At 42.6% G+C, this 23,827-nt stretch overlaps 1 protein-coding gene across 1 annotated transcript in view; it reads left to right on the top strand.

The window, feature by feature from the left end:
- The first annotated feature begins 544 nt into the window (after positions 1 to 544).
- Positions 545 to 23,827, top strand: part of SHISA8 (shisa family member 8) — a 31,377-nt gene continuing 8,094 nt past the window's right edge. The window contains exon 1 of the mRNA XM_051962219.1: positions 545 to 1,529. Coding sequence (XP_051818179.1) covers positions 919 to 1,529 — 611 coding nt within the window. The 5' untranslated portion in view covers positions 545 to 918. The remainder of the gene's footprint in view (positions 1,530 to 23,827) is intronic.

Genomic DNA, 23,827 nt, shown 5'->3' with positions numbered 1-23,827 from the left:
CACACACACACACACACACACACACACACACACACTCCCCTCAAGCCAAGCTTCCAGCGGCTCGTTCCCACGGGGCTGCCCCACAGTCCTGCTGGACAGCTCCATCCCCGGATCTCGCTAGTGTTGAGCTGGTGTCTACATCCCGGCAAGTTCTAGCCTTTCCTCCCCTCCTTTCCCGGGGAGGGGAGGGGGAGGGAGCCGCTTGTCTTCACTCAATTCTCTTGTCTCCTCCTTCTCCTCCTCCGCCCCCCCTCCTCCCGCACTGCTCTTCCCTCTCTCCCCTGTCCTCCCTCCCGCGTGTGAAGCGCTCAGTGTCTCCGCCAGCGCCAGCGAGGAAGGAAGGCGAGCGGAGAGAGCGAAGTGAGAGGCTTCTAGCATGGGGGGCCGCCTAAGGGGATCTTCGGGACGTCAGGCCCGGCCAATCCTGTCTCCCGACCGTGGCCCCTGCTAGACGGTCATCAGAGGGGAGGGAGAGAGGAAGGGAGAGAGAGAGAGAGAGAGAGAGAGAGAGAGAGAGAGAGAGAGAGAGAGAGAGAGAGAGAAAGTGGAAAGGACGGGAGAAAAGAGTAGGGAGAGCGGAGAGAGGAGGAAAAGAAAAAGGGGGACGGGGAGAAGACTTGGGGGATCCCAAGAAAGGGCAAAGAGGGAGAGAGGAGACAGAAAAAAGGGAAAGGAAAGAAGAAGGGAGAGGAAGGAGGAAGGTGAGGAAAGGTGGAGCCGGAGAGCAGAACTGAGGGACCAAAGAGCACCGCGAAGTGGGGAGCGAAGAGCGAAGGAGAAGGGAGAGGCGAGTGAGCCAGCCGGCTCGACCCTGGCGGCCTCCCGGGGCTCCGGGCAGGGGCGCGACGGGGGCGCCATGCGGGGGGGCTCTTAGTGTGGTCCGGGCGGCCTCCCGGAGGAGACCGGGAGGCGAGGGGGATGCCCATGGCTAGAGCAGCGCCCTGGCGCCCGCTCCCCGGGCCGCTGCTGCTGCTGCTGCTGCTACTGGCGTCGGGCCGGACGCGGGCCCGGGCGCCTGTCGAGACCAAGGCTCAGGACAAGGGCGAGCCCAAGTCCGGTGCGGGCGGCAGCCCCAGCCCCAGGCCCGAGCAGGCGCTGACGGCGCCCAGCGAGCCCCCGGGGGCGGGCGGCGACCGCTGCCTGGGCTATTACGACGTGATGGGTCAGTGGGACCCACCGTTCAACTGCAGCACGGGGCCCTACCACTACTGCTGCGGGACGTGCGGCTACCGCTTCTGCTGCCGGGACGCCCCGCGCCGCCTGGACCAGAGCCGCTGCTCCAACTACGACACGCCCAGCTGGCTGCAGACCGGCTCTCCGCGCTCGTCCGGGGCCTCCGACGGCGGCCCGGGCGGCGGCGGTGGCGGCGGCGGCGGCGGCCCCGGGGCCCCCAACCCGACTCGCGATCGGGCCCACGTAGCGGTCTACAGCGTGTGCGGGGTCGTGGCCCTGCTGGCGCTCGGCGCCATCCTCACCCGCCTGGGACTGGACAAGGCGCACAGCCCGCGGGCGGAGCGCGCCGTGGCCAGGTGAGTAGCCCGGCCCCTCCTCCGAAGTCCGGGTCAGAGGCGGGGGCCCGATGCCAGCCTCCGGACCCACGTGGCCTGGGCTCTGCTCGGAAAGCCCCCGTCCGTCCCTCTCCTGGTCGGCCTTCCCCCTCCTTTCCCTCTCCCTTTCTCCCTCTTTCTAGGTTTGCTTTCTTCGTCCTTCCATCTGCACCTTCGATTTCTCCTGCCGTGGATCTGCTTCCCTTGTGTCTTTCTCTCCCTCCTCTCTTCCTCCTTCCCCTTCCCTCTGACACCGTCTCCCTTTCTTCCTCCCTTTCCTTTTCTGGAACTTCCTCCATCCTTCTCTCCTCTTACTTCTCCCTCTCATCTGCGCCTCCTTTCCTGTTTTTATTTCTCTCCCTCCCCCTCCTTTTTTCGCTCTTTCCTTCCTTCTTTCCCCAGGTTCCCTGCTTTTCCTACCTTCCCACTCTGCTTGCCTCTTCCTACCATCTCTCCCTCCTTTCCTGGCTTTCTCTCTCCAAGTTCCTTCTCCTTCCCTCTATCCTTCCTCCTTCTTCCTCTTTTCTTCTGTCCCTTTTCTTTCCTCCATATCTCTCTACTTCTTTATTCTGTCCTTCTTTTCTCCCTTTCTCATTCTTTCTCTCCCTCCTTCCTTCCATCTTCCCCTCTCGTTTTCTTGCTTCCCCTCTACCCCTTCCCCCACCTTTCTCCCTTGTGTCCTGGGCTCTCTGCCCGAGACAGCTGATACCCTGTTTCCCTCACATCTTCTTCTTGACCTTCCTATCCCAGTGTTCAGAGCTGCCTTCTCCATGGGCAAAAATCGACTGTTGCCTTTCTACAGGGGGAGGGGAGGGGATGTCCCTTCTCATCCATCTGTCTGGCCTTTTTTTTGGGGGGGAGGGAAGCAAATAACTAGAAAGTAAGTAGGAAAGAGCCTCTCCCTGCTGTAGGAAACCATGTGGCAGTAACTCCAGCGGTGCAGGAAGTGTCCTGGGATGGAAGCAGAGGTCTGGGGAGAAATTTGTGTTTGGGGATACAAAGGGAAGGTTCATGTTGGGAGGGGAACCATGTGCTTACAGATAACCCCTCCTGTATCTCTGCTGCATGGCTGTTGGAAGGTTTGGAGTGGGGAGAAGACCTAGGAGGTGCATTCTGGCTTCGGTCCTGATGCGGGGCCCACTCAAGGTGCTGGGGGCCTACTTTCTGGGGAGTTTGGGGGGGGGGACACAAGAGGTTGATCTTCTGCATATACAAGAGGCCCTGGAAGATCCAAAGAAAGATGAAACCAAAAAAAGGGGGGAAAGAAAAGGGGAGAGGAAGGAAGTAGGGGAGGAAAGAGGGGCAGGCCTGAGAATTACCTCTATCTGATCTCACCTGCCCTCCAGCACACCAGGGCCTACTCCCTGCCCCTCGGTTTTCAGCCATTCCATTCAAGCTTTGTTCATCACTTACTGTGCACAAGATACTAGGGACACATAAACAAAGTTCTGCCCTCTAGAAGCTTCCATTCTGCTGGAGTACCCAGAAAAGGAAATGCAGATAGAGTGTAAGGGAATATCAAGGAGAAAGCCGGACAAAGGAAATCTGAAGACAGCAAAAATGGGAGCAGCTTGGGGAATCGGGGAAGGTTTCTTGGAAAAGGAGCCTTGAAGGATTTAGAAAAGGAGTTTAATCCAAAAGGACAGAAGAGAGATGGAACAAGAGTGGGATAGAAAGATCATGGGAGGGGTTCTTGAGGTTGGGAGAGATATGGACATGTTTGAAGGCAATAGGGAAGTATCCAGTAGACAAGAACAAAGGAAGCTGTGAGGGAGGATGAGAGAAGCAATCTGCTGGAGGAAACGTGACGGACAAGGCTCATTTGTGCATTTAGGGTAGGGGGTCTCCCTTAATATGGGGAAGGGCCAGTTCTTCATGTGACACGGGGATGAAGGAAGGGTTGGGGAGGGAGAAATCTGAGAGCTATGAGGTGAGGAGGGGAGAAAGGGGAGCTCTCCAAGCATTGATGTGCACAAGCACAATCCCACGGGTGCATCCACAGATGTGTACTTAGACACGAGAGCACAAGCTCGGTTGTGTGCTTCTGATGCTCTGATGTCAGGGGGAAGCTACGATTGTCAAGCCAGCGTGCTTTGGAACATGCCAAAAAAATCACGAGACAGCACTTGATGGCATCTAACAAAATAAATTCAATGAAGATAAATGTAAAATTTTATCCTTAGATTTAAAAAATTAACTTCACAAAATAAAGCAAGAGGGGAGTGGGAAGGAGGCTGGCTGGGTAGCAGTTTGTCTGGAAAAGATCCGGGGATCTCAGTGAAGCAGTAGCCCCCAGATGCCAGTTCAGTCTTGGATTTCCGAGCTTCCAGAAGCAGAGAGATGAGAAACTCTGCCCTCTGGCCAACTCACACCTCATCTGATGTAATGGTTCAGTACAAGGTCATTGATACAGAGGAGGGGAGAAATGTGACATAAGGATTGGTTGAAGAAACAGATGTTTCACTTGAGGAACAGAGGATGGGGGTGGGACTGGCAGCCTGATAGTCACCTGTGTGAACCGATGGAAAGGTTGCAGTGTGTACGAGGGCGTTATCCTGGTTCTGCTTGGCCCCCGAGGGCAGGATAAGGTGGGGTGAGATTGTAGAGACCAATTTAGGTTTAGACTTCAGGAAATGCTGAATGATGAGATCTATTCCAGGTAGTGAGCTCCCTGTCACTAGAGGGTTTCAAGAAGAGGCTGGATGATTACTGTCTGGGTTGTTGAAGGGGGCAAATCTTGGTCCGAAACAGGCTGGCCCAGGAGGCCTCCCTTTCAGCTTTGAAGTTCTGTGAGAAAGACACAGCCCAAGGGCTGCTGGGCCCAATGCAGAGTGCCCCCTCCCCCTGGCACTGAAGGACAGTTATCCCTGGGCCTCAGCAGCTGCCTCTGCTCGACATCCTGGGCATCATCCCCACGGGCATCGGTTCTCTTCAGCCGGAGAGCAGTGAAGCCTTTGCACTGAGCCCGAGCCCTTCTAGCCCCTTCTAAGTTTGTCCTGCGGCCTGGGCAATCCCCCTCACTTCCCTGCTGGGAAGTCCCTTATGAGCCTCTACCTCCTGGGGCAGCACATTCTACTTTGGGACAGCTCTCACTAGCAGGAAATTTGTCTTCACCTCCCCTCTCCCTCTCCGCACCCCCCTACCTTCTTCTGCCCTCTGGGGCCAAGCAGAGAGAGGGGAGAGCTGAAGAAAAGAAATCCCCCAGAGAGGACTCTCCAACTCCCTGAGACCTAGCATCTCCCTGGGCCGGGGGGGTTTCTGCTCTTCTCTGACCTTATCACCTGGCCCTCGGCTGGATTTTTCTCCTTAGCTTGTAGCCAAGCGTGATCTCCTGGCGAAGGCTCTCGTGACTCATGCTCAGAAGGAGGGTTAGGGTTACCCAGGCTTCTGCCCCTAGCTCTTTGTTCTCATCGTCTGTCTCCTGGGCACTTCTCTGTCCTCCCTGCTTCTTCCCAGCCCTTGGTCACGGAAGTCTATCAGATTCTGGAATGGCAGAAAGGAGCCGGGCATCCTTCCAGAACTGACTTATTTTTAAAGTGTTTTACACTGTTATTGATAGCTTTGGTTTTCACATCAACTACCTTTCCCACTATTTCTCACTTGGCCCCTTTGTAACAAAGAATTAAATTAATAAAAAAAGTAGCTCAGCAAAATTAACCGATCCATTAACAAAGCCCAACATTATTGCCAGTGTTCCACTGGAAGAAGGGAGGGAGATATCTTGTCATACGCAGCTCTTCGTTGGGACCAGGTTTGGTCGTTATAATTGTGGTAATGTTTGATTTCAATGAGTTTGGGGTGGGAGTGGTTCCTTCGATTTACATTGTACTTATTTTCCCCCTGATTTTGTCCATCTCATTTTGCATCGGTTCACATAAATTTTCCTCTGCTTCCTTAAACATTCATCATATTCACTGTTGCTTTTTTATAGTCGTTATTTTTTAGAGGATACAATGGATAGAATAGTAGACTTGGAGTCAGAAAGAGCCAGATCAAAATCCTTCTTTAGGCACTTGTTAACGTGGTGATTCTAGGCAACTTCCTTCACACTTTTGTTTCCTTCCTCTGTCAAATGAAAGAGATGGATTACTAACTTCTCAGGCCTGTGATCTATGATCCTGTGATGTAGCCAATTATATTTATGTGTCACAATTTCGCTATCTGTCCAATCAATGGATGTCTACTTTGTCTCCAGCTCTTTCCTACTACAAAAGATGCTGCTGATCTATATTCTCTCATATGTAGAACTTTTGTTTTTGTCTTGGATATCATTGCTTTTTTGTTTTAATTAATTAATTAATTAATTTTATATATAACTTTTTATTGACAGAACCCATGCCAGGGTAATTTTTAAAAACAAGATTATCCCTTGCACTCGCTTTTGTTCCGATTTTTCCCCTTCCTCCCTCCACCCCCTCCCCTAGATGGCAAGCAGTCCTATATATGTTAAATATCGTGCAGTATTTGGATATCATTGTTATAGGGGGAAGGAGGGAGAGAGAGAGAAAAAAAAAAGAGGGAAAGAGAGGGAGAGAGAGGGAAAAAAAGAGGGAAAGAGAAGGATAGAGAGAATCAGCTAGATGGTGCCATAGTGAATAAAGCACTAAATCTGGCATCAGAAAAATTCATCTTCCTGAGTTCAGATCTGGCCTTGGACACTTACTATGTGATTTTGGTTATTTAATCCCATCTGCCTCAGTTTGCTTATCTGTAAAATGAGCTGGAGAAGGAAATAGCAAGCTAGGTCAGTATTTTTGCTAAATGGAGTCACAAAAAGTCAGACACAACTGAAAAGTAACTGGGCAACAATTATATATGCATGCATATATATCCATCCATCCATGTGTATGTATATATACTTATGTAAGATTAGACACAATAGCAGATGCTCAAGCAGATATTTGTTCTGTCCCTTTAAAAACTACTGGGTGTGTGGGTTGGGACTTCTTTGTCCAATTGCAAATCATCACTGACATAGAATCCTCTCTTCTCTCACCCAACTAGAGAAACCACTCAGATCAGAATCAGAGATCAACGAGGAGAATTTGGTCAAGCATGCCCTTTTGGGGTCAGAAAATATGTATGGAAATGGTCCAACCTCACGCTCAGCTCCATCACCCTTGTTATAAGAGAATTTCTAGAACCATGTCAAATAACAGTGTGGAAACAGTGTATATGATGCTAGTTATTGTTTTGTATATCTTTTTAATCAAAGTTCTTATATTCCTATGCTTTGTAGAGTTATTTTTTGGGGGCATAAATGAAGGCTCTACTTTATTCAAAGGCTTTTTCTGCTTTTTGATATAATCATATGGTTTAATATGTTATTGTTTTCAACATAAGACAATATATTATTTTCCTAATGTTTAACCCCCTCGTATTCTTAATATAAGTCCAACTTGACCACATTGTGTAATTATTTGGAAATATTGTTATAGTCTTTTCGCCAGAATTTCATTTGCATTTTCAAATTCAAATGCAATTTCATTAATTTTATTGGCCTATAGTTTTCTTTCTTTACTTTATCCTTTCCTGGTTCAGGTATTAGGACTATATCTCTCTCATAAAATAAGTTTAATAAAATACTTTCTCAATTTCTAAGAATAATTTCTATAGCACAAGTATTATTTTTTAAAAGTTTGATAGAATTATTCTATAAATCTTTCTGGACTAGAGTTTTTCTTTTTTCTTTTTCATTTGGTAGTTCCTTTATAACTCGTTTAATTTATTGGTAATACTGATTCAACCATAATTCTCATCATCTGGGAGACTAAGTAAGTTTGATTTTAGTTTTTCCCTAGGATTCTCCAGTACTTTTGGGATTTGGGAGTATCTAGGTTCGATCCAAGTGGCTCCAGCACCACTGAGGTTATTCCCTCAAATATAGGGAGTGGTTCCGGTTTCATTAGGCTCTAGCAGTCAGATTAACTTTTACATAGAAATATTTACTTCAGAAGGTATAATCACAGATACACAACTTACTCCCACCTTATTCTTTGTACCATCTTAATCAGGGGAGGGAAAGAGGATTAGATTCATAGCATAGCTTGGTTAAAGCATAGTCCTAATTCCAAGTCCACTCTCCAGCTCAGGCTTGACTTTTAGGTACTCTAGCTCCTCAGACTTTTCATGCCAGGCTATCCTGGGTTTTGGTTCATAGTCTGAACTCCAGAGTCTATGGAGGTCGTTCCCCAACACTGAAATTGAGAAGAACAAGTAACACAGAACAGAAAAAAGACAACAGGCCCATTTCTTGGAGCTAGGAAAAAAGAGGAAGAGCAGAAGAAGGATATCTTTCCCCTCATGTGCTTGGGACCTCAGTGCATCAACTCAAGCCTCAGCCCATTACAGATCATTGTATAGCTAAAAATAGCTAAGTCATTTACAAATGATCATTGCACAATGTGCTGTTACTGTGTACAATGCTTCCTTGGTTCTGCTTGCTTCACTTTGTATCAGTTCATAGAAATCTTTCCAGGTTTTTCCTCCACCATTCTGATCATCTGTTTTAAAGACAAAGACAGCCATTCAAAGGAGTCACTCCACCTGCGTGATCTCATTTCCTCAAGGAACTCCTGAGGAGCAATCTATGAAGATTGCTACTTTGACCTTTATAATCTTACAGAGCTATCTGTGGACATGGTGAAGTTAAGTAATTTGCTCAGGATCACACATATAGTGAGAACATTGCTAAGTGTTGGGGATAATAATAATAATAATAATAATAATTTTTAAGTTCTCAATAAGTTCACACTTTCATTTGGGGAGATATCATATGTGGGATGGCACAGCTGCAGGGTAGATGAAAAGAACTTGAGGTCTTAAGGGCACAAGGGCAGATGGCAGGACCCAAGATGCTTTGGGGTACTCATGGGTATCTACTGCATGGAGTTAGGATACTGCAGGAGAAACCATTGAGAAGGCAAGATCAAGCTTAAAGGTCAGAGTAGAGTAAGAAGTTAGGTTCTTTCCAGCAGAAATGAGACAATATGTGACAGAGACAGTCTTTCTGATTCTGAGGTCAGTTCCCTAACTACCGAGCCACACAACTTCTAATTAAGGAAAAAAACTCCTAAAATTTCACTGCTTTAACTGTCAAAGGTGACAAGAGTTTGCCTCCCACTCATTTAGATGGGGAAATGGTGAACAAGTAGTAGAAAAAAGGAAATAAAATAGAAGTGGCTAAAAATAGAAATAAGTAGGAAAAAGTGTTAAAAGGAAGAGTTTCTCTTGCTCCAAGATTGGAGAAGGTAGCAGAGAAACGGTGAGACTCTCAGTCTCACCAGCCTCTAGGTATGATTTAGGCTTAATCCATTCTTTGTTCCTTTGGCCAAATATAGTTTACTCATATATTCCTTGAACTTGATCAACAACTTGGCTTCTCAAGCTGATGATCTCCACAATCCATCACATATGGTCATTAATTAAACAATAACTATGAACCATCCCTCTGTTCCATGTCCAGATAATCCAGAATGGAGTCTCTAAGGGCATTATCCCAAATCCCTCTTTCCTCCCTCCCCCTCAGTCTCTCATGGCTCAAGGAATTTATGAAACTCTGGCTAATGTCTACTCATTTACCTTCTAGATACTGTTGGTCTATAGGATCTAGCAGTAAAGTAGTTGGGGGAAAGTTAATATACTCTTGAAGTAAGGGCTAGGTATTTTGTTCATTTGATTTATCTCTTCTTTTTAATCAGGTTAACCAAAGCTTTATAATTTATTTTGTTTCTCCCTCCCCTCCCCCCAAAGAACCAGATTTTAATTTTCTTTATAACTTGTATATCTTTTTTTTATTTTCCAATCTATTTCTACTTTGTGATTATTGTGTGCTTTATTTGTATATTTTCTAATTTTCTACTATTTCTTATTTAGTTCATTAATCCTATCTTTTACTATTTTGTTTTTCTCAGAAATGTATTCCATTTGTTATTTTTATTTATTTATATATTCTCAGGGATATAATTATTCCTCCTAGCACTGATTTAGCTGTATCACATAAATTTTGTATGTTATCATTATCATTTTCTTTCATATTATTACTAATTATTCCTATGATTTATTCTGTAATCCATTCATTATTCAATCTGTCATTATTAAATCTTCATGTAGGTCTATATCTTTTATTATTTTTCAATTACATGTAAAATCATTTTTTACTACCTAATTACTTGTAGTGAATTTTAAAATTTTAAAAATATGTTTAGTATTGCTTCCTTTTTTGTTTTTACCTTTCTTTATAATTTCTCTGTGCTGTAGCAAATTCTCTGTTTTTTAAAAAGGGTTCATTGTGGGTTGAGAAATGTATTATTTAATATTCCCAATCAGAATATGTCCTAAGTCTTTCAGCATCAAGTTCCTTATCAGTTTATTCAATTCCATATTTCCCCTTTTATTTATGTTTCTGTTTCATTCATCCAATTCTGATAGAATATTAAATGATTCTTCTTATTATTAGTAGTATATTACTATCTATAAATTTTGGGTTGTTATTATTATTATTATGTTACTATTTATGCATTTTAAAATGTAGTTACCTTTTCTTTTATGAATTTACCCACTATGCCATTTGATGCATGCTTTTGGTATCACCATGGCTACATTGTTTATGGTTCCTTTAAACATAAGGCAAATTCCTTGATTATCTCTATTCATATTTTAACTTTTAATTTTTGCCTTTTTTTAAAAAATAGTATGATTATAACTGATGTTTTCTGGGACTCATCCAATGCATGGTAGATCTTGCTCCAGCTTCTCAGTTTGATTCTATATGTGTCTCTAATTTTTAAATATGTTCCTTGTAAAAGACAGACCATTGGATTTTGTTTTTTTAGGTTTCTTATGTCATTCTCTTTCATTTTATTATCCATTAACATTTGATGTTACGATTGTTAGGTTCATAGTTTTTTCATTTGCTTCTTTAGTAATGGTTTAAAAATTCTTTTTCCTCAAAGTCCATACTTGGCCTTTGCAATTAGTTCTCTATAAACTACTTTGATATTACGCTATCTCCAGAGGCTATCTTCTCCCCATTCCCATTTACTTATCATTTCCTTAGTTATCTATTTCTCTTTCTCATTTGTCCTTTTTCTTTCCATATCCATTTAAGTGATTGGTTCAAAATTTTCTCTTCCTGCCTCCGCTCTAAATTATTCTTATTTACTTTCTTTTACTGTGCTTTTTCTGAGATTTTTTTTTTTTGCTATTGTTGTTGTTTTACATTTCTTCTATTTGAATTTTATTTTCTAGTTCGTAGGCTATCTATCTTCATTTTATATTTCTTATGGGGTTAAAACTTATACCCAGCATATTTCCTAGGTCAGCTCACAGCTCTCTCTTAACTTCTAACCATAATTATACTATTGCTTTAAATTTTGTCCCATGAACTCTGTTTTCTGCTGGACCTTATTCACAATCCCTGTTTCAGACAAAGTGAATGACTAGCTGTTCCTCAAATTCTTCCTGTTCTCTCTCAAATCTGTGCATTTGCTTTCTCCCATGGAAATCCCCCCACCCACCCACCCCTGGTCATTTTCTCATATCTGAAATACACTTTCTTCATTTTTAATTATTGAAATCTAGCTCTATCTTCAAGTCCTCCCATTTTCCCTGAGGATTTTCCTGATTTTCCCCAACCTCATAAGAATTTCTCCCTCCTAGACTGACTACATCTCCCCCTTTTTGACCCTTTATATTCTAATTTGTATCAGTTTTAGCCATGAACATTCCAGTCCCCACACAGGATGACAGGATGACAAAAAAGAAAACTTATCATTTTTGTTTTTGTAACCTTTGCGTTGAACAAAAGCCTTTGTATACAGTTGGTGCTTAATAAATGATTATACTTACTTGAAATGCTTGAAGATCTGCTCCTTCAAAGATGAACAGGAATTTCCTAATCCACTAGATCTAATGATCTTTTCTCAGCCTCCTTGATCTTTCTAAAGCAAATGACTCCACCCTTTCCATTCCAAAACCATTCCCCATATTCCTAGTTACCCTTCTTTCTTCAAATGCTGGCTGAGATAACCCACTCTCCTGGCTTACTTCTTACCTCCCCATATGGTCCTTCTTCTGTGTTCTTCCCAGCCTTTTAACGTGAATATTTCCTAACATTCTATCATAATCCTTCTTGTCTCCTCCCTTTATACTCTGTCCCACGGCAAACTACTACTTCTTGACAAATTATTGGTAAATTCTCAGATCCTTGTCTCCTCTGAGCTCCGAACTTGCATCCCCAGCTGCTTTTGGGACACCATTTCCTACATGTCTCCACTGCTCATTCAACGTCTCAAATTGAACTGATCCTTTTAGGATAGTGGACGGAGTCCTGACTCCTGAGTCAGGGGGCCCAAGTTCAAATCCTGGTTTTGCTTTTTACACCTTTGTCACTTTGGAGAACTTAGTTCCTTTCTTTGAGAAATTTGCCAAAATTCTTAATTTTTTTGGTAAAAATGAGAGTCAAATGAAATCCCACTGAAGGCAGGGATTCTCATTGTCAGGAACCCCCCCACCCATTCCTGCCTTTGTCTCTTTATCGCTTCCACTTGGGGCCCAGTTTCCCCATTCTACCATTCCCCATTCTGGTAGAATGTTGGGTTGGCTTTAAGTCTGAGGATTCAATCCTAGACCTTTGAGTCTATAAGATTTGCTTCTGCTCTCTGATATTGTGTCTTAGTTTTTTTTTTTTCTGGTTAAACTTGTGTAGGTCATATTGGGCGGCGACAAATAAACAAGTAAACGGAAAAAAACATTTATTAAATGCTTACTATGTGCCAGGTGCTTTGCTAAGCACTGGTGGATACGATACCAAACAGACTGGCTTGCTCTCTGGTGGTCTTTAGGACTCAGTGCCAGGCCAGGAAAATGATTTAAACCATTTCTCTCCCGGGGTGGAGTTTTAGGCTGGAAAGGAAAGGCTTCCTGGACCAGGTAAGAGTCCAGCTGGTCTTTTCATGTCCCTTCACTGCTCACACACACACATACACATGCCCTACTGCATCCTGGGGAAATTGGGGGAGGGGGTCCCGACGGAGGAACAACTTCCACGTGGATGGGGCAGACAAGAGCAGATGTGAGCCTGGTTCTCTGGGGGGGCTCTGCTGTTCTCTCCCATGGGAAGATGAATTCAGGATCCCTCGATCCCAGCATCTCAATATAGGAATTGAGCAATGGAGAGGAAGACAGACAGGACTGAGCCTTACCAGGCTGGGAGGCTTAGCAAGGCTTAACTCCACTTGGAAATCTCTTTTCCTTCAAAGCCCTCCTCCCCACTCCCCTTTCCCAAAGTTCAAGAGGAGCCGGGACAATTTACATAAATTTCCATATCATTTGGGGCCTTAGAATAGATTAAAGCTATGTCAGAGCCAGAAGGGACCTCAGCAATGATACAATCCAGCCCCCTCACGTTGGAGACGAGGCCGTGGAGGTGACATGACTCAAGATCACCCAGCAGGTGGGGCCGGCCCTCACGGAGGATGCTCGGGTTTCAAAATGTTCCCAACACCCCTACTGGGGAAGGAGCAGGCGAGAACCAAGATGCCCATTTTACAGAGAAGTAAGTGAGCTTTGGGAAGGGGAGGGGAAGACCAAATCGTTCAGGGAGTTAGCTGATGTCAGCTAAAGGTAGGGAATCACCAGGTTGGGGGGAGAAGGAGATGAAACGGCTCCTGTGAAAATGTCAGGGATGGAAGAAGGGGCTCCTTTGCCCAAATCCCCAGGGCAGTCCTCAGTTTACCTTTAATCTCATTTCCCCCCTTCTACCTCTAAAAGGTAGGAAGGAGCCTCTAGAGCCGGGCTTGGGAGGCTCAGGGCTGCCGGCTGATGCTGAGGGAGAGTGTAAGCTCCTGGAGGACAGGTACTGCTTCCCTTTTGGTCTTTGGCTCTCCAGTACCCTCCACCGGCTGGTGCCTCGAGCACCGTCCTCAGGGGCAGGGGTACCTAAGATGAGATTGGGGGTCTGCCCCAGATTGCGTGACCTGAATCCCAGCCATTCCCTAAGGTGCAGCCATGGGGTGTAGGGTAGATGCTGATCCCCACTGCAATAAGGTGTTTCTTCCTGGTCTGATCTCTCTCTCTCTGTGTCTCTGTCTCTCTGTCTCTCTCTCTCTCTCTCACACACACACACACAGGCACACACACTGCCGGTACACACTAGGTACTTAATGCATGCTCAGATCCCAAGAAACACAGGCTAGAGAATGTCTTTATGGATCTCATCCTCTTCCTCTTCTTCATTCCCTGGTCCTCTTCTTCTTCCTTTTCCTTCTTTTCCTTCTCCTCTTCCTCATCATCTTCATCTTCTTCCTTCTCCTCCTCTTCATCCCTACCAGGATGTCAGAGTTGAAAGGACAGTTGTCCTTGGAACTAAGAACTTAGAATGTAGAGTTGAGAGGGTTTTTATTCATTAAATGAGCATTTATTAAGCTCCTACTGGATGTCAGGTACTAATCTACCAGGGTTTCATGATAAAACCTGCCCTCAAGGAGCTTCCATTCTACTGAAGCAAAAGATCTTAGTAATTGGGGTGAATTGGTAGTTTCAGGGAGGTGATAGCCCTTGGGCTGAACCTAGAGGAAGCTAGGGATTGTATGAGGCAGTGAGGAGGAGAAAGTGCATTGTGAGAATGGGGGACAGTCTGGAAAGGCAGGGAGAGGAGATGGAATATCCTACAAGCAGCTTGTAAAGGCAGACTGGAGGGAGATTGCCAGGGGCTTTGAAAGCCACAAGACGTTGCTTTCCATCTTTTCAGCAACGGGGGCCAGAGACCAAGAGTTGAATCATTCTCTCTATCCAGATGACTCCCAGATTTCTTTGCGCAGGCTCTGAACCTCAGGGAGGCATCGACAACTGCCTACAGGGTATTTCCAACGGGATGATGTCCCGCGTGCATCACAAATTCAACATGTCAAAAACACAATTTGGTATCTTTTCCCCTCTTAATTTTCCTACTTCTGGCAAAGGTACCACCAGCTTTCTCATCCCTGCTGAGCAAATCCTAGAGGCAGGATATTTTCTTCTGCTCAGGCTCATCAGGAGAGGGGTCAGAGGTAGATTCTGCAAGGATTAAAGTTTTAGAAATGGAACAACGTGAAGGGATTTCTGAAACATTGGGATGGAGGTCGGGGAGATCCCTCCTTGATATCCATGACCTTGGTGTAGTGGATAGAGGACCAGCCCTGAAGTCAGGAGGACCTGAGTTCAAATCTGGCCTCAGACACTTAACACTTCCTGGCTGTGTGACCCTGGGCAAGTCACTTAACCTCAAGTACCTCAGCCAAAAAAAAAAAAAAAAAAGATATCCATGACTTACATGTCCAAAAGAGATTTTTTTAAAAAATGATAATGACCAAGCCTGGATTCAAAGGAAAGCATGAATCCCTTTCTCCCTTCTTTGCATACTGCATATAAATGATGAATATGGAATTATGTTTTTCATGACCTTACATGTACAACCTCGATCATATTTCTTGCCTTCTCAAGGAAAGAGAAGGAGCAGGAGAGAGGGAGAGAATTTGGAATTAAATATTTTAAAAACCAATTACTAATTTTTTACATGTAATTAGGAAATATTTAACAAAATAAATATTTATTTAATGTGAACGAATAAAAACCAAATATTAAAATGAATAAAATTAATTTTAATTAATAAACATTAAACAAATACTTAATAATGGATTTAATATTTATATAGTTAAATATTATTATACTATAAATATAATCAATTTAACAAATAATATATATTAAAATACATTTTTAAAATGTCTAAAAAGTTATTTTGATATGCTGGTTAGTTTTGCAAAATTTATTTGCTTAAAAATGAAAGGAAAAGTGTGTGGTTTCTTCCACCCATTTCAATTCCTTCCTTTTAGTGGATAGAGCCCTTTACTGGTTGTCCAAATTGCTTTCCAGAATGGTTAGATCAATATACAACTCCACCAACAATGCATCTCTACAAATCCTCTGCCATTGCCTATTCTCATTTTTGTCATCCTTGACAATTTCCTAAACATCATGTGTCGTTTTGATGTATATTTCTCTTATTATTGACTTCGAACATTCTTTCATACTCTTGTTGCTTTGCCCATTCTTTTCATTTTGAGAATTATTTATTTGTTCCTTTGACTACTTCTCAATTAGGAAATGGGGTTTAATCTTATATATTTCTGTAAGTTTTCTATTTATCATGGATACCAGATGCTTATCGGAGACATTAGATACGAAGATTTTCTTATTGACCACTTTCCTTCTTATTCTAGTTGCATTAATTTTGTTCATTCAAAAGGTTTTAAACTTAACGTAGTCAAAATTATTTGATTTTTTGGTGATTTCCTATAATCCTTATTTGCTCAAAAAATCCATCCTACCCATATGGGGTTATGAGAGGTAGTTTCTTCTAGTTTTCATTTTCTTTTTCTTTTTAATGGTCATGTATCCATTTAGAATTTATTGTGCACTGTTACATAATGTTGATCTAACTCTAATTGCTGCCAGACTATTTTCCAGTTTTCCCAGCAGTTCTTCTTGTCAAACAGGGGCTTCTTTCCCGGGTAATTGATGTTTTCGGGCATGTCAAATGCTGGGTGATTGAGTTTCATTGTTTCTGATATTTTCCTTTCCCGGCCTGTACCACGGATCGGCTTTTTCTATTTTTAACCAGTACTAAATGGTTTTGATGATTGTTGGTTTATGATACAGCTCGAGGTCTGGAAGTTCTATTCCCCCAAAGATAATTTATTAAAGGATAATAAAGGACAGCTGGCTGGAGTTGGTGGGGGAGGCAGGACTGTGGGATGATGTGATGGCATGCGAGCTCCTTCAAAGATGGTTCCCTAGCTTTCCCCTTTTGGAGAGGAAAATTCCTATCTCTGAGTGGTAAAGGTGTCCCTTCCTTTTCCAGAGTTCTAGAATGGCAATGGATGAACTTAGAGGTGTTATCTCAGCTTCTGCTCTTTGCTTTGGGATCATCAAAGGCAATGATGGTTCAAAGAAGTGAGAATATATAACTGGGATATTCAAGGTCAGCTAACAAAGAATTTAGGGGGGAGGGAAGGTTCTGGAGAGTTTTGTCTATAATTCCAGGTGATAGGGGGTTGTTTGAGTTCAGGGAGATGCTCATCTATAAAGCTATTATTAAGGGAAAGAGCAAGGAACCTTCTTGGCTCCTCCTCAGTTTTGGGGTGAAATCAAGAAACTATTAACACTTACAGGATATTAGCCAATTAATATTGGCATAAGGTTTATGGCCAGATAGTTTTATCTCTTGAATTAACTGGTTAATGCCAGGAAATTGGCTTTGGATGTGCCTGTCGCTTTTCCCCTTGGGATTCTATAATGGGAAAACCCATTTCAGATCCTATAGAGAAAAGAAAATTTCTAATGCACAAAAATACTAAGAAAGGAGGTCTCTCTCTCTCTCTCTCTAATATATATATATATTTATACACACACACATTATACACACATACACATATATGTGAGCCTATGTATTACATATGTGCATGTTTGCATATATACATAATTTATGGAGATTATTCATGTACCCCCAGGTAAATAGATACACACATACATAGATGCATTCTACATATCTATAAATACTGGAGATATATGAAATACATGTTTTCATGTACATATACACAAAATTATATATAAGCATATATAACTGTAGCTATGTTATTTACATATTTGCATATATACACACTTTTATGGAGATTATTCATGTATCCCCAGGTACATAGACACAATTATGTGTGCTCATATATAATTATGTGTCTATGTATATGAAAACATGTATTTCATACATATTCAATGATTTATAGATATGTAAAACGCATCTATGTATGTGTATATGTATTATGGTAAGAAATAGCGATTAACGTACACTCTCCAGAATAAGAACAATGAACTTTTGATTACAAAATTATAAAAAGTCAACATATTCTTGTAAAGTGGAGAAGAAGAGGTCACAGAACCGATAACGAATGTGGGGAATGAATCCCAGCAGTCACAGGCCCTACAGCATTCCACCCCTCCCCGTATGTCCTGATTTCATTTTACACATTCAGTAGTTGTTAGGAGACATGAGGTAGACCACCCGTGGGTCCTCTGGGAGAGCAGGAAAACCAGAATTGGACTCTGGGGGGCTTCTGAATCGGTTCATGGACGGAAAGCTCTCGGCTGTCTTCTTTGCAAACTCAGCAGCACCATATGGACTCACCCAGGATTCCTGAAGCATTTATACAGGCAATTACTAGGAAATGGATAATTATTAGAGGGTTTTCTCTCCATCGTTGGTTATTCAGTGATGTATAGTGATGGAAGCATTAAGAGCGATCATAGTTACCATGGTTAGGAGAATTTTTCCAAAGGATGAAGAAGAGAGACGTGGTTCTAACAACATCCAGCATTTTTGTCAAGCCTGAGTCTGAAAGTCATTATAGGAATGATGGGACAAGAATCCAGAGCTCTGTTTGGTCCCAGGTAAAGATCATCGATATTTTTGGACTGAGCCAGAACACTTCATTATTCAAGGAATTCATTATTCAAATTATTCATGCCCTAGCAGATGGGAAATTTCTCTTTAAAAAGAAAAATGGGGGCAGCTAGGTGGCACAGTGGATAGAGCATCAGCCCTGAAGTCATAAAGATCTGAGTCCAAATTTGGTCTCAGACACTTAACACTTTCTAGCTGTGTGACTCTGGGCAAGTCACTTAACCTCAGCCAAAAAAAAAGAAAAGAAAAGAAAAGAAAGAAAGAAAGAAAAGAAAAGTGGGAAAACTGAGTCTTCCCAACTCTCCCAGAAATCTATATCATGCTGGAATTAATACAACATTGGAGGTGCTAGACAGAGCTCCCGATAGACAGCTCTTGGTATTTCCCATGTGATAGATTGCTAATTCGACAACTTTTTACCTGAATGCAAAGTAAGATTATAGGCGATGGCTAAATCAACTCGAGAATCTTGTTATTCCATCTCCCACCGTAAGTTCTACTGCTTACAAGTCAATCAGGAGGTAATTATTGATTTTAAGTGAGTATTTATATTTATATATGACCTGGTAATGAAATCGGGTTGTAGATGGAGAGCAATATATAATAATCATTGAAAATATTCACTTTTGTTACCCACAAAGCTCACAGAAAGACTCTCCTCCTCCCTATTCTCACACAGCATGGTCCAATGAGAACAACAAATACGTAAATGGGCAGTTATAAACATGGTTGATGCTGAAATCTTACATAGAAAGTGATAGGGGAAAGTCATTTCAATGGGCTAAAGTATTGTTAGTTTTCTGAAAGAAATGTATCACAAAACACTTAATCTCATTACAAAATATGTCGTGTACAGAGCGTAAGAAGTTTTAGAAAGTGCTGGCTGCTTTGAGTAAGGCTTACTTCTAGCTGAGGAAGATAGAGATTTTTTTTTTTTTGATAGCACTAGCAAGGGGATCCGACGCCACAAATGGAGACGCCATGTCCCCATAAATCCCCAGGGAGGAGATTCCTTGTGTTCTTCATTTCCCACGGCTCTTCTCCCTCTGTTCTCTGTCTCACTCCACATCAGGGTTATCTTGGTCTCTGCTTAACAGTTCCAGCTATGTCTGGTCACATTTCAAGTGAAACAATATTTAAATTTTGGAAGGAGATGTTTTGAGTAACAGAAGGGAGATGCCCAGGACTATGGAAGGTGGTTTACTACTACATCTCTTTTTTTTTTTTTTGGAGACAATTGGGGTTAAGTGACTTGCCCAGGGTCACACAGCCAGGAAGTGTTAAGTGTCTGAGGTCAAATTTGAACTCAGGTCCTCCTGACTTCAGGGCTGGTGCTCTGTCCACTGCGCCACTGAGCTGTCCCACTAGTACATTTCTGTCAAGACTTCCAGGGACAAGTTGCAGTTCTGCTGACATGATAGCAATAAATCTTCTAGGTCTCCTTGCCTTGCCAATCTTGACCATCCTGGTCAATCTTTCCTTATCTTTGGCTGGGACAGTCAGAAGTAGGATACAGGTACTGCCCATTGGAGAACATGGGGACTCACTTTGGACTGGTATTGGGCTCTGAGTGTGTCCAATGGTTGTTAACATATTAAATGTAGGTCCTGGATCACCTTCTGGAGTCCCAAGAATTCTCTTTTCTGTTCTAGAGCAGTCCTGGACCCCTTGGGCAGGTAAAGATTCTGGATTCCTTCTCAGAATCAGGGTTTTAAATGCTTAAAACTGAGAACAGAAGCTTAACAAAGAGAAGCAATTGTATTGACATTATTATAAAAATCTTTCTTTAAAACAAATTCATAGACCCCGGTTTTAAGATGCTATGTTCTAGGAAAGAGGGGGAAAGAGACAGAGACAGAGACAAAGACAGACAGAGACAGAGAGAAACAGAGTCAGAGAGAGAGAGAGAGAGACAGAGAGAGAGAGAAAGGAGAGAGAGAGACAGACAGACAGACAAAGACAGAGAGACAAAAAGACACAGACAGACAGACAGAGAATCAGCAGAACTAGCCAAATGAGGACCAAATCCCTCCATAAACTGCTATAGAAACACTGTTCTCCCATTTGCTACAAGGTAGCTACGAGGTAGACCTACGAGTGGATTGCTGTGGGTTATGTGTGAGACTCTTTTAAATTCTTCATATGGATGGAAATTGTTCAAAAAACCAATCTCAAAACCTGGTGTGAAAGTATACAAAATTCATGGCGGCACAATCGGGAACTTTAAAATCCAAAGCCCAATTTTCAAATGATTGTATTCAGAGATTCATTGAAACGTGCAGTAAAATGTGGGCCTCTAGATGATTACATGATGGTTTTTTTTCCTCCTCTTACAGAAACTCCTCCAAACACTCAATTTTTCCAAGGGCTTCTGTATTTTTTCCCCCAAACAGTTTTACTCTTGACGTACCAGAAGCTAGAAATGCAAATCCTAATGATTTGCCAGAGCCAGGGGGTGCCATCCTGGTCCTGTCACCCCTCCCGACTATTCTGATCAGGTGATGGCTACAAGAAAGAATTCAGGATTGAGTTGTTTTTGAGCTTAAGCAAAAACAAATACACAAATGAATAAATAAATAAATAATCATTAAAAGATTCCCCAAATCTCTGGGAATGATCCAGGCAAGGAAGGCCGGAAATTATTTCAACAGTGAACTTCCCTGGGCTCTGTGATAAAAATCTTGATGCAGTTAAAAATTGTAATAATAATAATAATAATAATAATAAGTATCAGACAACAGAAAGATACTCACAGCAGGTTAGGCACTTTAGAATATACAAATGATTTTTAGAAAAATGGAAATCAGCTTCATCTGATAGCTGCTGCATTGAAGGAGAATGACATGAAATAGGTTCTATTCCAAATAAATAAATAAGCAAACAAATGAATAGACAAATAAAAAAAGAAATAGATTCTATTCACAAATCACACTCTCATTCAATTTTGCTTTAAGATAAAATATCTTTTTCCATTCTGGATACTTAGCCCATGGAAGGGGGAAATGCTGACTATCTGAATGCATTTCTACTGCAAAGGAGTGATATGAAGACAGTAGGTTCGGAGGACCTCCTAGATTTCCCAACTTCATTGTTGTCAGAGTGAGGACTCATGGGATCAGCAGAACGAGAGAAAAGAGGAGAATAAGAAGAGGACGCTTTCAGATATTGGTGCATTTTTGCACAAATTCCCTTCTTAATCTCCAATTAAACAATTCTGGGGAAGCATATCCAGAAAAGAAAAGAAAAAATTCCGCAGGAAATTCAATAAAAGCAAGCATCATAATTTGTTCCCAGAATAACTTGGAAATCTATGTCTCATAGATCACATTTCATGATTTTATGTCCAATGCAACAAAATCTTGAGATTGAAAGAGACCTTCTGGCTGAGCATTTTTGTGTTACATTTCTTCTTGGTTTTTTTTTTTTTCTTTTTCCTTCTTGGTTAGCCAGTTCAAGAAGAAAAAGAAAAAACTCTGCTCAACGGGGGTCCAATTAGATAACTCAGGAAAGTGTTATTACTGAAAAATTCCTATTACTTTTTTTCTAAAGTGACTCTAAATTAATTAATGACTATTTCCTTCTCTTCCTGAACAGATCTGGGCATTATCATGCACAAACAATAAGATAGATAGAAAGAAGGATAGATGGATGGACAGCTGGACATAGACACATTGATAGCTGGATGGATAGATAGAAGGATAGATGGATGAAAGGATAAAGGGATGGACAGATGGACATAGATAGACAAATAGATTGATAGAGAGATAGAGAGATGGATAGATAGATAAAGATGGGTAGAGAGATGGATAGACAGGCAGTAGATGGAGAGACAGATAGAAAGATAGATAGATAAATAGATGGCTCGATAGATAGATCAATCGATCAATATATAGATGGAGGGATGGATAGATAGAAAGATGGATGGATATAGAGATAGACAAAAGGATGGATAGATAAATGGATGGATGGATAGATGAACACAGATGGATAAATACATGAATAGATGGATGGATGGAAGGAAGGATGAATAGATGAGTGGATGGATAGATAGATAGATAGAAGGATAGATGGATGAAAGGATAAAGGGATGGACAGAGGGACACAGACAAATAGATTGATAGAGAGAAAGATGGATAGATAGATAAATAGATGGGTAGAGAGATAGATAGACAGACAGGCAGGCAGTGGATGGAGAGACAGACAGACAGACAGAAAGATAGATAAATAGATGGCTTGATAGATCAATCAATCAATAGATAGATGGAGGGATGGATAGACAGACAGACAGATGGATGGATATATAGATAGACAAAAGGATGGATAGATAAATAGATGGATGGATGGATAGATGGATGGATAGATGGATGTAGATGGATAAATAGATGAATAGATAGATGGATGGATGGAAGGAAGGATGAATAGATGGGTGGATGGATAGATAAATAGATAGATAGATTAAACAGCCAGATTATGTAGCTATAAAAGAAGACATTTGTTTTTGTTTTTAAATTTGTAATGGGAGGGACAGATTAATTTTTAAAAATACTTGTTTCCTTAAAGTAAAAATAATAAACCATTAAAAACCAAAAACCCCTTGGGTTTTGCAGCATTTTCAACTCTTGCCACATTCCCTCCGTCTAAAGAGATGAACAAATGCTCTCTTTCGCTCAACACATCACTAAGGAGATTTGTCTCCTGAGTGTCTTGGGGTGAATAAGCTCCATCACTGAGCCTCTGTCAGAGCAGTGTGTCTGGCAGAAAGAATGGCTGTGCGCCGATGAGACTGCTAATCTAGACCTGTCCTGGCCCCAGGTGCATTCACTGGGAAAACAGCAATCCTGATGGACTGATTTTTAATGACCCGGACCGTTTAGCACCGATCTGCCAGTTTAGGTGTTAAACATCAGGCTTTTGTGCCAAGCTACTTGTGGCTAAGCAAATACTGGCAGCTGACTGGCGCAGTCAATAGTGTGCTGGATTTGGAGGGAGCAAGCCCCGAGTTCGAATCTGCCCTCAGACGCTTATTAGCTCTGTGATCCTGGTTGAGTCATTTATCCCTGTTTGCCTCAGTTTCCTCATCTGTAAAATGAGCCGGAGAAGGAAATGGCGAACTACTCCAATAGCTTTGTCAAGAAAACCATAAATGGGGTCACATAGAATCAGACACAACCCTAGGAAACAGGCTCTTATTATCCTTGTTTTCTAGATAAAGCAACTGAGGCAAACAGAGCTTAAGTATCTGCTCCCCAGGGTTGTTATGAGAATCCAATTGAGCTAATATTGGTAAAATATTGGAAGTGCTGCTGATAAAGCCAGCTTCCTAGAGACCAGCCTCCCAGGCCATCAGCTGCAGCCCGAGCCTCACCCTTGTCGGTTGGAGAGGAGAGTCGGGTCCTCTGAAGCTTTGTGCTAAGCTCAGGGGGAAGTGATCTGCTGGAAACACCTTATAATGACCGCTCCCCATAGATCCTCCCACGAAGCAGATTCAGAATCTCCAATGGGGCAGAGAACCCCGGGCCAGGAGACTGAGAGGTGGGGCCCCTTTGGGGGGTTCTTCAGGCTATTTCTAGCCGGTCCTTCTAGATACCCACTGATTGTCTCCCCCTTTTTTCTCCTGGTTATTGAGAATCCTCTCTCTGAAAGCGACATCTTTTAGGACGACGTGAAGTAGCAAGTTTGGATCAGAGCCACCGGGATGAAAATGTCAGCCAAAAGTCAAGAGAGAATATGGGAAAGGAGGCTCGGGAGGGTGGATTCTGGGACTGTCCCCCTTGGGATGTGTCCCTCT

This window comes from Antechinus flavipes, chromosome 5 (genome assembly GCF_016432865.1).
Source record: "Antechinus flavipes isolate AdamAnt ecotype Samford, QLD, Australia chromosome 5, AdamAnt_v2, whole genome shotgun sequence".
Classification (NCBI taxonomy): domain Eukaryota; kingdom Metazoa; phylum Chordata; class Mammalia; order Dasyuromorphia; family Dasyuridae; genus Antechinus; species Antechinus flavipes.
This window is presented reverse-complemented; position numbering and strand designations above follow the sequence as displayed.